We start from the raw sequence: 15,646 nt of genomic DNA, 5'->3' as shown, positions 1-15,646 counted from the left end.
CCTTTCCAACTCTTCTCCCAAAGTTTTGCCGACCACCATCGTTCGGCCTTGCAGTTCAACCCATTATGCAATCAAGTTGCTCGTGGGGACGGTCGCCAGCACACTCTCATCCTCGGGAGACACATCGATTTGCACACCCTGCGCCACTTGAAGAAGCAGATTCAGCATTCAGGGTTGTCGAGAGGATGACCTTGGCTTTGCACCCAATTGGACTATCTTAGTCGGGTGACCTTTCTTTCAATTCACCGAGGGAGCAGCAGTGGTACTAGGGGGAATCATATCAATCGGAACAATTGGGTTACCCGTCCCGATTGTCTGAAGCTGCCTATTTTTCAGTTGGTTGCCTGACGTCTCATGCTGGTCATTAAGTTCCCAGAGATGGATCCATTCGAGTTATGATAGTTGCAAGAAACAAACAAGTTAAACAACATCAACATAATGAATACAACCTTAAGCATAAGAAATCTACGTACCAGAAAAATTCACCCACTTCTTGGACGACCCGTATAATGTTATCGACTCCCGAGTAGGTAATTTATACGGAAGCTAATAAAAAAACAACAAGAACCAACTAGTCTAGCGGGGACATTGACAACCTCAGCTAGGTTCCAATTTGGGTCCAGTGGAAAGGGAATTTTGTTCGCCCTTTTGTATCATAAAAGTAATATCGATCGTCCAACTCCACGAATATTTTGAAGTATTTTTCTTTGAATTTTTTGTACGAGGTGGTGAACGTTGCAAAACGAGCATTCCCCGATTGGCTTGACTGTGACAACCAACTCACAGGAGTACTCAGACGGGCACTATAATAAAATAAAAATGACTGGGTGTAGGAATGAGCTTAAAAATATCACAAAGAACTCGAAACGCCTAAGGGCCGCCCACGAGTTAGGGTGTAGTTGGGTCAGAGCCACATTGAGGATCCGAAGGACCCCCATGGTAAAATCATCGAAGGGAAGGGTAATATGCAAATTTGAGAAAAAAGTATTATAAACGAAAAAGAAATATTGGGGTGCATTTTCTCGGCCATGACAGACTCGATCAGCGTAACCACAAATGTCAGTCATCACCGCATTCGAAGGACAATCGAGTTTTATGAAAGCAATTTTAGACCAAAAAAAAAATATCTAAGCTATTGGAATCCCTAAAGCTAGTAGGAGTATTTAGGACACGAGGGTCAACCCATTCATAACTCGGGCCCTCTGACCTTTGGTCAACCGAATGGTTCAAGTTACTTACATCCATCGCACTACCAGATGTAGTACGAGTAACCTCAAGAGACTCGACATTAACAATACTATTAGAGGAACTCGTATAAGAAGACATCACTAACATGTGTATGAGAACACTAAAGGAAAACTTTAAGACTCGGCACTTGGAGCACGTGGCATAGATTTTATAACATTGGAGAAAGCGTAAACCCCACCAAGTTGAAATGGCATCATATTTATAGGGAATTGAACAGGAGAGAGATTATCGCATCTTTGTTTGGAATCGTTAGATTTATCTTCATCCAATGGTTCCCATCACTCGGCATATGAAGCGACACGGAACCCTAACTGTTAGATATAACTTATTGAACAATATCAAGCGTCACATCCCTGTCAAACATTTAATTCTCTCAAAATGGACATATCTCACCTTGGGAACTCCAACGGTCATTTTCGGCTCTATAGGAATTAATTTCTTTGAGCGTGGGGGATAAGTTGATGAGGACCTAGAAGAGGGTGTGCCCACTGACCAAGCCCATCCTTCCAGGAGGATGACTCAAGGCACGTGGCTAGGTCAGGATTTACCTCTAGCCAATGCTTCAACGCCTAGCCTTCCCTAGAGGATCACAGGGAATAGAGCACAGGCCTTGGGAGCCGAACATCAGCTAGTGTCTTTACTTTTAATCTCAGTATAATAGGTTTTCTTTAGCATAATAGTGGGGTGTTTAGGGTTTCATGTTAAGCTCACATCTTTTATGCTAAATCATTTCCACTCCTAAACTGCCATGTGGATGTCCATGTGCTCCATGTCAAGGTTATTTTCGTCTTCTAATATACCATTGACATTTTAGGGTTACATTAGGCTTAAAGAAGCCTAATTGTGACCCTAATTAGTCACTTTTAACCCTAGTTGGACCTATTTTACTATTGGCCCAAATGCAACCCTAAATGCCTATGCTACATGGCCCAAATATATGGTCCAATTATTTTATGCTATTAGGCCCAATACATGACCCAAAAATAATGTTGACTAGTCAATCGAAACTGAATCTTCTTGTGTTTTCTGACCAAAACTTTAGTTTATGTTTTGATGAATTGGAGGTCTTTTTGGATATATTTGTACATTCATTCATCCGAAAATTGTCGTATTGACTGGGCCTACAAAAATAAACAAAAGCCCAATTAGACCCATATTTGCAAATAAATCCATAAACAACCTCTAGGTCTTCATCCTCCTTATTATGTGGTTGTGTATGGCTGAGGGTTCTGCCTTCACCTTGTATATTAAGGAACAACTATACATATCAATTAACAACTTATATTTGGCCCATAAAGGTCAAACCCATAAACCAAGTACTATAAACAGAGCCTTCTGAGTAAAAGTAAGGTACCTTTTTACATTATGCTGGAATACATCTAAATTAGAACACTAACTTGAGTGTCAGAGTGCAATCACACGTACCACCCGAGTATCAACATTGAACGTTAAAAAACACGTAGAAATAGAAGAAAAAAAAAATTCAATCAAAACTTTATTCGCTACTGTAGTGGGAAGAAAGTTGTAATTTTCTAAATAAATATATACTTACTTAATTAATTAATTGTAATTTACTTTCTTACCCTTTTCATTTTACACTTAAATTATTATTATTATTTATTTAAAATAAAATTATAATTTAAATATAAAAATATAATCAAATTTGTAAAAAAAATTATTATTATAAAATAACATAATTAATCATATCATATATAATAAACTATAAATATAAATAATAATAAAAAATAATAATATAGAAATAAATTTATATAATAATTATATTAATTACAAAAAAGTAAAGATAAAATAATAATGTTATTTAATGTAAAAATAAGTTTTTATCAAATATTTATAATTATAAATATTTTAATAATATTTTAATTTAAATAATTATAATTCATAAAGAAATAAATCAAATTATTTTTTTAACAATTTTTAAATATGAGGGTAAATTTGTAAACTCACATTTTTATCAATTAAAAAAAATATAATTTCAATCACATTTATCACATCACTAACCATAAATTTTCCATACACTTTCCACTCTAAACACTCTAAGCCTTTGTTTGTATCCGTGTGATTATTGTTCACCCGGATTGAAAAGGAAAGAAATATCATGTTTGTATTTGGGAGTTTGTGGGTATTAGAGGGAGAAGAAAAAGCGAAGAAAGTGAAAGAGGCTTCTATGCTGGGTTGAGAAGATTTGGTGAGAAAGTATTTGATTTTACCATATTACCCATCACCTCACCTACTACCTATGTGCCATAGCAGCCTGTGCCAACATCCCGTGCCATGCAGCTGTAATATTCTCTCCACATGAGATTCTCACGCATGAGATTTCATCTGCATAAACACAACACAAACAAAGATTCGTACATTGTTTGGTGGGTTACTTCAAGTGTGTGAGTGATGAATAAATACGAGAGAGATGATAAATATGGAAGAGGAGTGGAGGTGAGTTATTTGTTTTGAGTTGAGAGCGTACCTTAGAAGCGGTCGGAGGTGCGCGCATGTGCACGATTGTCAGAAATTCACAAGCATTGGAGGTGTGCGGTTGCCGGATGTGCAAGGTGTGGGTGGGGTTCCGTAGGTGGCGTTGTTGGTGGTCGATGGACGGTGGACGGTTTCGTTGCGGTGGTGGGTGGTGTTTCCGCTGGTTGTGCTTGGTGGACGGTTGTGGTTCGTGGTGGACGGTTGTGGTTCGTGGTGGTCGTTGGTGGTTCTGACATACGTTTTCTGAAGGTAAATTTCATAAATAGATTTGAAATTTGAAGAATAAAATATGAGAATGAAATTTGGAGAAGAAGGAATTTGTAATGTTTACTTATTTATTTTATTTATGTTAATAGATGTATGATGCTGTCTTTTGATTTTTTAAGTTTTTTCTTAATCACATTGATGAGTATATTAATGAGCATTAATGAAATTTTGAATGTATTTTCAGCTAGTTAAATTCTTTTTATTAATATTTAAATTTTTTCTGGTATTTGAAAATACATAGAGTTTATCTATGTATAATATTTTTTTTTCTAAAAATAAAGTAAAAAACTTTATAAATCTTAGTTTAAATTTATAAAATAATTGTAAGTACACAAAATATTTAAATATTTAATTTTTTCTAAAATCAAGTAAAAAACTTTATAAATATTGTTTTGAATAGGTTTTAAAATAATTATAAGTATACAAAATATTTTAAAATACTACTACTTTATAGATAGTTTACATATAATATTCTAATTTTTTTCCAAAATCAACTAAAAGACTTTATAAATTTTATTTTGAATTTATAAAATAATTACAAGTATATAAAGTATTTAAATATTTAAAAATATTACTTTATAGATAGTCTACATATAAGATTTTATTTTTTCGAAAATCAAGTAAAATAATTTTATAAATATTATTCTGAATTTATAAAATAATTATAAGTATACAGAATATTTAAATATTTTAAAATACGTAGTCTACATATAATATTTTATTTTTTCTAAAATCAAGTAAAAGAATTTTATAAACATTATTTTGAATTTATAAAATAATTATAACTATACAAAATATTTAAATATTTTAAAATACTACGATAATATACATATAATATTTATTTTTTTCTAAAATCAAGTAAAAAAACTTTATAAATATTATTTTGAATTTGTAATACTATAACTATACCACTTTACAAGTTTATATATAATATTTTATTTTATTTTAAAAAATAAAAAAATTTGAGTACTATTATTTCTCTAAAATGTGGTTCTTTAAACGCAATAGTTAAACTTATATGATATTCAAGGATTTGTGACCATGGATAAGGATAACCATTGGTGTATGTATTTCAAAAATGTCGAAATGTGTAGTACGAATGACATGAATCCCGATGTAGTTGGTGTTGATTTTCCACTAATAATAATAATTATTAAATATTATGATTTTTATTGTGTTATATTATATAATTAATTACATTTATTTTATTATAATATAAATATTAAAATAACAATAATAATTAATTATATAAAAGTATAATATATATTTAATTTAATGATTATATCTATAAATATAGTAAAATATTAATATATAATTTGTTATTTGTTTATATATAACAAATATTTATTGTATTTAAATATATAATTGTCGATTAATTGATGATTTTTATTTCTTTTTTTTAATCTTTGAAACTATAATAAAGGAGCAGTTTGTGTTGTTTTATATTTTTAATTAATTTTTTACTGTTTTGCTTGGTTTAAACCAGTATGTGCAAATCTGTAGGTAAACAAATGGATCCATAATAAAGGTATATGCATTCTTTGAACTCCAAGACTTACTATATGTGGTATATAAATTGTGCTAGAAGTTAAAGGACTTTTCACCTACTATTTCATCTCACAAATTAATTATTATTATCATTCTAGAAGTCATGAATTTTTTTTTTAATTGATTTCAATCAATTTGACTTCCAGATCCTTTTGAATTTGATGCAAAATTATTAGTCCTTTGCAATGAAAATTCTCAACCTTTTTTCATATGTTGTCTCTGTCACAAACAAACCAGTCCCACCACGTTTCAGTAGCTTCCAGCGAGCATTAGTGGTGCCAAGTTTCAAGCTCTTGAAACACTAACCACATGAATCCCTTCTCTGTTCCAATAGTTAGTACTTTTATAGTTTAACCAACATTTCTATGTTTTTTCTCCCCACATGTAAGATTCTTAGCATATTATACCACATTTTATATTGGAAACTTGAATTTTATTTTAGACTTCAAATATATATTAAACATTATTAATTAAGATGGAAAAATACTTCATCTTCCTATATTTTAAGATGATTGATGTAGACAATTTTGATAGGATTTATATTGTACAAAACTTTGATTGTTTTTAGGGTCTACAGATTTTATCTAATTAATGTAATTAAATTAAATTAAATTATAATTATGTTATAAATATAATATTTTAATGAAGTTTTATTACATTGAGTATCTAATTTTTTTAAAATACCATGTCATTATTTGATTACATCCTTAACAAGATAATATGGTCATTGTTTTTTTTTTTCAATTTATTGATCAATTTGTTTTTTTTTTCTTAATCACTTCAAGTTTCATGGCGAACCTATTTTTAGAAAAGGAAAAGACATAAGTAATTATCAAGTTATTCCGTTAAAAACAACACAAGACAGTAAAAATAAAAATTATATCTTCAATGTTTAAAAGTTACATCCAACTTAAGAAGACCCTACAGTCGTAATCACACACTTTAAAGTATAATAGAGATTTCCAGTCACGAAAAAAGGAGTGTGAGAGTTATAGAGTTTTTGAGTTTTTAACTAATTTTATTGATAAATTACACCCTTAAAAGGTTCTTAAAAAGTTATTTAAAAAATTTAATTCCTTATTAAGTAGGTACATTATACATTTTTGTGTGTACTTTATAATTTTTATAATTTCTTTGCAATATTATGGGAATGGATATTTTTTATTTATTTATGAAAATGAATAAATTTTAGGAAAATGATTTTACTTAGAAGAAGTTGTTTCATGGTAATACAACTTTAATACTGTCATGCAAGCTCACTAAAGTTGTAAATGATTGAATGATTTTGATTCAAAATTATAAAAATGTAATTGTTATTGGCTTGCACGACTTTGCTTAGTTTAGTTGTTTGATGTCTTTTTACGGCAAATGCACCGCGCGTTTGTCATAAGAACGGATATCGATCCCACAAGGAATAGTGAATTATCGAGTACAATTAAAAGAGTAGTTTTAAATTAATTGTGTTGGTACTGATCAATAAGAAAACAAACAAAAAAAATTAGTTGTTTCAATTGAAAAAATAAGGATTAGTTTCATCTCTGTCACCCTCAAAGTATTTTGATTAGCATGAGTTATTTGATTGAAATTGATGCCCGTATAAAAATCATTTATATCGATTCCTCGCATATAAAATCCTTAAGAATGTCCCCTAACTATCGATCTCTCGCATAATTATAAGAACAACTTAGAACGAATTTGTAAATAGTGATTTTTTTTTTAAAATACACTCTGTTTTGTGCAGAAACCATATATTTAAATAACCTGCATAATGATCAAACCCAGCCAGACAAATACAAAAATGTAGTGATCAATTGAAATCATCAAAATGTACATTTACAAGTGATCAAATTACATATAATAAAACCACTATTGTTTACCTATGCTAGAGTTATAAAAATTAATGAAATATGTGGACCAAGAATCTCTAACATATGAAATGCCTTCCTCGCTCAATGGTGTTTCTTCTGTGAATAACTGCATTGCAAAGTTGACATAAATTAGTTTCTAGATATATATATGTTCAAGAATTATAAAAATGATTTAACATATACCTCTTTCCAACCAGTTTTAACACCTAGTCTTATAATGGTAATCATCCATTGCATAATGTAATAGCCACACTCATAGCTTCCTGGTTGTTTATTACACTATAATTCAATAAAAAGTAATATGTTAGTATATTGATAAACAATGATAATAGAGAAAGAAAAAAATTACAAACCTTTACTCTTATGTAGTTCAAATTATTTGAACTGGATCGACCTTTTAGGATGTTATATCCACGCCATGAACTGGTTAATACAAAAAACCTCGTTAGTAGATGGTTAATTAGTAACATACAAAGTTAAGTTTATACTATACTTACGTATCAATGATATCCTTAAATTTTGTGGGCATCTTCTTGTGTAGGGAACAGAACCACACAGCAGTCTTATCAACCATTGATAAGACAAGTAACTGCCAATGATGCCTATATGATCATTGAAAAGAGTTAGTAAATATTTAAAACATGAAATAATAATAATTGATGACATATAATTAAACTTACTCATTAATATAAGGGCATAAATAAATTTGTTTTCCCTCTTTTTCCAGGATGTTAGTGATGTATGCTTGAGTCTCAGTTGAGTTTGGTCCAACGGGATTAGTATATGCAGGATCTACGAATCCATACATATTTTCTTTCCCCTCAGTGATACAGACTCTATGCAAAAACCTACAAGTTTTTAGTTAAAGCATAATCAATAATGATTTAACATAAAGTAAATTGAATAATAGGTAAAGATACTTACATCATAAAAAATTGAATTATACTTATATTGAGCTCCTGTTTCCCAGATATAAATTCTGATAAATCTGTGTTGTAAATCATCAGTGGCAGTTCAGTGTTGATTTGAAAAAATGTATTATCCCACGGAACTGGAAAAGGATCATTGCCAATCTGACTAGCAATGAGACGTAGGGAAGCCATAGGATCGTCAACTGGAACCTCACACTTCTTTTTCGGACTTGGTGGCTGAAAAGGTTTCTACAAGATAAACAACATTTGTATTAAATTATATGTAATATATAAATATAAATAAAAAATAATATAATGAAACGAAATTATTACATGAGGTTCGGGCATAGATCGAATGAGCTCTCTGGGCCAGGCAACGAATGTTTGAAATGCATCAGCCACAGTGGTTACCTCATCTGAAGGTAGTGGAACACGAGCATCAGGAAATCGTACTTTTTCAACTGTTACCTTCGCCACATCAGGGGAGAGAGGAACGTTATGTAAGGTGGTGGCGTTTGTATAGACTTTTCCAAGTGCCACCACCCGAGGAAGTTTGCCGCCCACTACCAGTAGCTCACAATCCTCTGTCTGCCCATTGATATCATCCCCTGATGTTGGAGGAGCCGCACAACTCCCCTTTGTGCTCTTGGGAGTGGGACTAACAAGGGGTTCAATCGGCTCAGCACAAACTTGTTGCGATAGAAACTCTTGTCGCATTCGATCATTCTCCTTTTTCATCTTCAGCCACATCAAATCAGTCTCCTTTCTCATCTCCTCCATTATTTCTTCACGTAACTTACTCTTCATTTGAGTTTCCTTCTTGGAGGAGGAGGATGGCTGTCGTTCTGAAACTCCAAAATAAAGTTTAATTCCGACCCCTTGTCCAGCGGCACGAACACGACCAGAGTGTTCAGGTCGTCCAATTGCTTCAACCAGGATATCGTGACGACCTTCAGCAACAAATTTACCGTCGGATTCCAAGGAATCCTGCAAGAGTACACAAAAACCATATTTTCAATCATTAATATAATTAATGCTTTAAAAAAATTGAAAATAACAAAAATAACTTACAATTTTTTCGATTATAACCCCGGATTGCTCAGAACTTGGTGCACCCGACTTCTTAATTCGGGCCCTCTTCCATTTTACATGGCAAAAAGGTGGTGATGGAGGAGAAGTGACCCCTGTTTCCACATTCTCAGACAACGTCCCCTGTTGAGATTTCTCCTTTTCCACCATCAGTGTTTGCTAAAGTTTTCTATACCCCGAACGAGACATAACGTGCGGGGTAAGATTCTTCAAAGCTATCTCTTGAGCTTTCTTCCGACGATCCTGTCATAATTGAAATAAACAAACTGAAGTAAATAAGATAAACTTATTAATGTTATATAATCAAAAAAGTTACTTCACTTACCATCCAAGCCTCATTTTCACGGCTTTCTCTAAAAAGACGTCATGTCTCTTCATCAATATGTTGGTACTTTAAACATGGATTTTCGTCTTTAAGGTCGCCAAAAATGTATCTCGAAGTCAGTCTTGACTTAAAGGTACGAAATTTAAGTGCGATATTGGATAATATCTTTGATCGAAGCGGTTCCACATCAGGAATGTCAAAGTTTGCCTGGAAAATAACATCATCAAATTAAAATTAATTAATCAATATTAAAAAGCATTATATGATAACAATAATAATGTAAAGCTTACCAGAACATCCTCCCATAGCATGTTCCGATCAACCTCTGAAACCTCATCCCATGAATTAATCAAAATGGAGAGCCTCTCACGAGAAACAACTCCAAGATAGCTCATAAACTCATCTGCCTTAGGACCAAAAGCCACTCCAGTGTTGACGTCAATATCAACATGTGTCTTCTCACCAGCAGCACGTCTCAATGCAAGACGCTTCAATCTAGTAGGTCCTCTATTGCCTCGTCCAGATCGAGGTCTGTTTGGAGTCTGGTCGTCATCCATGTCTCTGTTAAAAAAATTAGGTAACAAACATTAGTTAATGTGAATCGAATTAAAATCATAAAAATAATACAAAAAATTCTAAATGTTTATTTACATGTTGCATATGGGTTGAATGTTTATATGTAAATTCCTTCATTGTGGTCTTTACGGGTTGCATGTACATCATCAAGTACATCGTCATCTTTATTAGTTATCATTGGTGTGAATGAATGAGTTTCGCCATATTCAATATCATCTATGGCTTCCCCTTGTTTTTTCCCGTGTAAAACGACATACCAATGTTCTGACGTAGGATCTTTCACATAGAAAACCTGAGATGCTTGTTGAACGATTATAAATGGCTTATCTCGATACCCTATCTTTCGAAAGTCCACTAGTGTGAATCCTGATTCATCAATTTTAACCCCACTTTTATTGTCAACCCATTTACACTTGAAAACTGGAACGGAAAACTTAGTGTAGTCAATCTCCCATATCTCTTCTATAAACCCATAGTATGCCATTGATCCAAGTACTGGATTTGTATCTTTCGAAGTCGAAAACTGCATTGACTCGGCTTCAAGAGTAACACCAGAATTTTGAACTGTACTCTTTTCATCCATGGACTTCGTGTAAAATATACAATTATTCACTTCGTAGGCTGTACATGAGATGACATCAAACTTCAATCCAGCAGCCAACCAAGTCAAGGTCTCTGATGCCGTTGAATCCTTGAACACCTCATCTTTAAACCAAGGCATGAAAGTTCTATTATGTTCCATCAAGACCCATTTCTCTGCTTGTCTTGGGTTATTTCCCTTCACAATGGCTTTATGAGCTTCTATGTAAGGTACAACTTCATCTGTGTTATTCAATATGTACAAATGTGCTTGCAAGACTTCTGATCGAGATTTGCTTACAATATTCACACCACGTAAACATTTAGTTGTAGAACGCCTGTGGTGCCATGAATTAGCTGAAACACCTATTGGATTTGCTTTTGTCATGTACTCTGAACAAAATTCAATACTTTCTTCAGCTATGTACCTTTCAATCATTGAAGCCTCTGGACGATAATGATTTTTCACATAACCTTTCAAAATTTTCATATACCGCTCAACAGGATACATCCATCTTAAGTACACTGGTCCACACAATCTAACCTCTCTTACCAGATGCACCACTAGATGAACCATGATGTCAAAAAAAGACGGAGGAAAAAACATTTCCAATTCACACAAGATAACAACAATTTCATTTTGAAGTTCATCTAGTTTTGAGGGATCAATGACTTTACAACAGATGGAAGAGAAGAATGAGCACAAACGGGTTATGGTGTGTCTAACATTTTTTGGTAAGATCCCACGGATAGCTACCGGCAACAACTGTTGCATCAAGATGTGACAATCATGAGACTTCAACCCAATTAACTTCAAATCTTGCATTGACACTAGGCTCTTCACATTTGAGGAATGTCCTTGTGGCACTTTCACACCCTTTAGACATTGACAAAAACTATTTTTTTCATCTTTTGACATTGTGTAACAGGCTGGGGGCAAATATGTACGCTTACCCATTTCTATGGGTGCCAACTTGCCGCGTATGTTCATCTCAATCAAATCTAAACGAGCATTTAGACCATCCTTCGTCTTCCCGTTAATGTTAAGAAGTGTACCAATTAAGCTATCACACACATTCTTCTCAACATGCATTACATCTATACAATGTCTGACTTCTAACCTCGACCAGTACGGAAGATCAAAGAAGATTGATTTCTTCTTCCAAATATTTGTCACAGATGACTTTTTTTTGGACTTACCGAAGGTGTGGTCTATGTTATTTACCTTTTGGTAAACCTCAACACCGGTTAATGGAGTTGGTGGACCACTACCCTCTTGGTGTCCATTAAAGGCTTTTTTCAACCTCCGGTAAGGATGATGACTTCTAAGAAACCTCCGATGCCGAAGATATACTGTTTTCCTTCCATGTTTCAATTGTTGAGAAGCAGTGTCTTCTTCGCATATTGGACACGCTTTGTGACCCTTAACACTATAACCTGATAAGTTACCATATGCCGGAAAGTCATTGATGGTGCAAAATAACATGGCATGAAGCTTGAAAGTTTCATTAGCAAATCCGTCAAATACTTCGACACCCTGGTCCCACATTAACTTCAAATCTTCAATTAGGGGACTTAGATAAACATCAATATCATTCCCTGGTTGTTTTGGACCGGATATCATCATAGACAACATCATGTATTTTCGCTTCATGCACAATCCAGGAGGCAAGTTGTAAATAACTAGTAATACAGGCCATGAACTGTGATTTGTACTCATATTACCAAACGGATTCATTCCGTCTGTAGCTAAACCAAGTCGGATATTTCTTGATTCTTTACCAAATTCTGGAAAGTCATCATCAAATTTCTTCCATTGAATAGAATCAGCTGGATGTCGGTACATGCCATCGCATTTCCTCTCATCTGCATGCCATCTAAGATTCTTAGCATCGTTTGGGTTTGCAAACAAACGCTTCATCCTTGGAATGATGGGAAAATACCACATAACTTTCATTGGGGGTCCATGCTTTTCCATGTCATCAATAGAATCATCATCTTTTTGTTTCAACTTATAACGTGATAAACCACACATCGGACAACTTTTCAACAATTCAAAATCTTTCCGGTATAATATACAATCATTAGGACATGCATGTATCTTTTTGTACTCCATACCCATTGGACAAAGAATCTTTTTGGCCTCGTAATTACGATTAGGTAGACTGTTTCCCTCTGGAAGCATATCCTTCAACAGCTGGAGCAATTCCGTGAAGCTTTTATCAGTCCATCCGTTTATTGCCTTCAAATTCATCAATCTTAACACCGCCGACAACCGTGTGAAGTTAGTTGATCCAGGATACAAAGGAGTTTCTGCATCTTTTGACATACTTTCATATCCATGCGCTTTTGCAAAACACTCAGCTCCCACACCACGAATCATGTCCTCCAATCGATCATCATCTCCATCATCGTGTACTGCTTCATCAATGGTAGAACCCACATATTCCTCAGTTACGGAAACACGTGGTAAATTTAATAATTCACCATGCCATGTCCAAGTTGTATAAGATCGAAGAAACCCATCACACAGCAGGTGTTCCCTCATGATATTCACATCCAGTATCCTTCCATTCAAACAGTTAACGCACGGACACCTGATCTTTGCTCCATCATGACCACTAATAATCGCGTTACGCTGCGCAAATTGTATAAATTCCTCTACTCCCCTTTCGTACTCATCACGTATACGAACAACATTAATCCAACTTCGATCCATTATATATTCTGGAATATAGTTAGGATTTTCTAATAATTAGTATTCTATTCAATCTCACACATTTGCCGAGGGTCGAACACCCCCGGACTCAATCCAAACACGATATTTCTATTCTAAAAGTAACAATAACTAACATAACATAAAACTTTTATTAAAATGTAATTAACAACTAACTAAATATATAATATAAATTTAAGAAAATAGAAATTATATAATACAAAAATTCAAAATACACACAAATATATAAATTATTAGTTATTAGTTATAAATTCCAAGTTGTATTAGTTATTAATTAAATATATATTATAATAAAAAAAATAACAATTCAAAATATTAAATATAAATTTAAAATATTAAATATATAAATTCAAAATATTAAATATAAATTAAATACAACACCAACCTTTAGGTTGATGGTGATCGGAGTGGCGCAGGCGGTGATCGGAGTGGCGCAGGCGGTGATCGGAGAGGCACAAAACGAAGACGAGGACGAAGACGAAGGCGCAGGCGGTGGCGGAAGTTTTCGACTATGACAGTGGCAGTGGCGGAGCTGAAAAAACCGGCGAACCCAATAGAACAGTAACCACCTATATGACAAAAACGAGTTAGGAAACGAAATGACAATGCCAAGGAAGTGAATAATGACAATGACAAAAACGAAAACGAAAACAAACGTTGAAGCGGAAGAGCGGAGAAGCTGAAACTTACAATGCAAAGGGAGAGCTGAAACAGAAGACGAAACGTTGAAACGAAGAGCGGAGAAGACGAAAGTGAAAGTGAAAACTAGTGGCGCGCTTCAATTTTTAGGGTAAAATTGATTTACAAATGCGGTTCTAGGGTAAGACCGCATTTGTAAATCAATTAAAATGATTTACAAATGCGGTCTTTACTATGACCGCATTTGTAAATTATTCGAATTGATTTACAAATGCGGTCTTACCATAGAACCGCATTTGTAAATCAATTTAATTACAAAAATGTCACCGCATTTTTTACAAATGCGTTTAAGTGCAAAGCCGCACTAAATAAGGGGTCGTTGTTTTCATATTTTGTACTAGTGGTTGTTTTATTCTACGTTAAATTCGTGCAAGAGTAGCACAACTTCAGTTTGCTAATTATTTTACCCATGAAAAAAATTGGTGATGTTGGAATAGAAAAAATAAGTGACAATAGACACATTGAAAACTTAGGGTTTAAGGACCAATAATTAGGGTTTATGGTGTAGGGGTCAAAGTGTGTGGTTTAGGGTGGATGAATTATTATTATTGTTTAGGATTGATGGTTTATGATGAATTGATTAAACTTTATGGTTTATGGTGAAATGATTAAGGATCCACATTTAGGATCAATGATTAAAACTCACATAGGGGTTAGGGTTTGATATCAACCCAAAATACCTTTACACATGTTTGATAATTCATATGAGGACCAACCACAACATAACGATAACAATCCACCACCACCTCTTCCAATTGAACATCAAAACAACCTAAAGCATAACAGAGAAAATCACTATGACACATTGTCTCACATATAATTTATTTTCATTTATGTAATAAAAACAACCTTATTATTTATAAGAAAAAATAATTTATTTGTCCTAATAATATTATAGTTATTTTACTCTATTTATTCATGTATTTTTTAAGTAAAACAATCCAAACCTTAATCATACATATTTTTTTAAGCAAACCCTAAAACAATACAAATCACAATATAATTAATTCATAAATAATACATTTTTAAAAAATTAACAAGTAAAATAATTAATAAGTTTACTTATATGAATTGAATGTAAAATAAAATAGCTGAAGTTAGTCGTTAAAACTATGCAGGACTTCAATTATTTTATTTTACGCTAAAAACGTTGTCACACATTCATAATTTCATTTAACCATGAACTAAATTAAGAAAAAAATGTGTCAACCAATAACAATTTAAGTTTTCATAATTTTGAACCAAAATCGTCCAATCACGACATGCCTTGGATATGCTTGCATGACAACTTCTTCACAAGAAAGTC

At 33.2% G+C, this 15,646-nt stretch overlaps 2 protein-coding genes across 2 annotated transcripts; both read right to left on the bottom strand.

The window, feature by feature from the left end:
* Window positions 1–7,600: 7,600 nt before the first annotated feature.
* On the bottom strand, window positions 7,601–8,531 carry LOC137816196 (uncharacterized). The gene is made up of 4 exons (XM_068619277.1): window positions 8,349–8,531; window positions 8,105–8,272; window positions 7,922–8,026; window positions 7,601–7,847 (listed from the first exon to the last, which is right to left on the bottom strand). The coding sequence occupies exons 1-4, from the start codon at window positions 8,525–8,527 to the stop codon at window positions 7,649–7,651; spliced, it is 651 nt and encodes a 216-aa protein (XP_068475378.1). The 5' UTR covers window positions 8,528–8,531; the 3' UTR covers window positions 7,601–7,648.
* A 133-nt stretch (window positions 8,532–8,664) lies between these two features.
* LOC137816059 (uncharacterized) lies at window positions 8,665–9,492 on the bottom strand. Its single transcript, XM_068619160.1, has 3 exons — window positions 9,407–9,492; window positions 8,747–9,322; window positions 8,665–8,697 (listed from the first exon to the last, which is right to left on the bottom strand). The coding sequence occupies exons 2-3, from the start codon at window positions 9,140–9,142 to the stop codon at window positions 8,665–8,667; spliced, it is 429 nt and encodes a 142-aa protein (XP_068475261.1). The 5' UTR covers window positions 9,143–9,322; window positions 9,407–9,492.
* Between the last annotated feature and the right edge of the window lie 6,154 nt (window positions 9,493–15,646).

The sequence above is a fragment of the Phaseolus vulgaris genome, chromosome 1, assembly GCF_000499845.2.
Source record: "Phaseolus vulgaris cultivar G19833 chromosome 1, P. vulgaris v2.0, whole genome shotgun sequence".
NCBI lineage: Eukaryota > Viridiplantae > Streptophyta > Magnoliopsida > Fabales > Fabaceae > Phaseolus > Phaseolus vulgaris.
This window is presented reverse-complemented; position numbering and strand designations above follow the sequence as displayed.

Bases quoted from the DNA above. Each gene is read 5' to 3' on its own strand.
- LOC137816059 (XM_068619160.1), bottom strand. From the start codon at position 9,142: ATGAAGAGTAAGTTACGTGAAGAAATAATGGAGGAGATGAGAAAGGAG. The intron at 8,698-8,746 runs GTAACCACTGTG...CCTGGCCCAGAG, and splicing joins TTCCACTACCTTCAGATGAG to AGCTCATTCGATCTATGCCC.
- LOC137816196 (XM_068619277.1), bottom strand. From the start codon at position 8,527: ATGGCTTCCCTACGTCTCATTGCTAGTCAGATTGGCAATGATCCTTTT. The intron at 8,027-8,104 runs GTAAGTTTAATT...ATGATCATATAG, and splicing joins TTATGCCCTTATATTAATGA to GCATCATTGGCAGTTACTTG. The intron at 7,848-7,921 runs GTAAGTATAGTA...TGTATTAACCAG, and splicing joins TTTAAGGATATCATTGATAC to TTCATGGCGTGGATATAACA.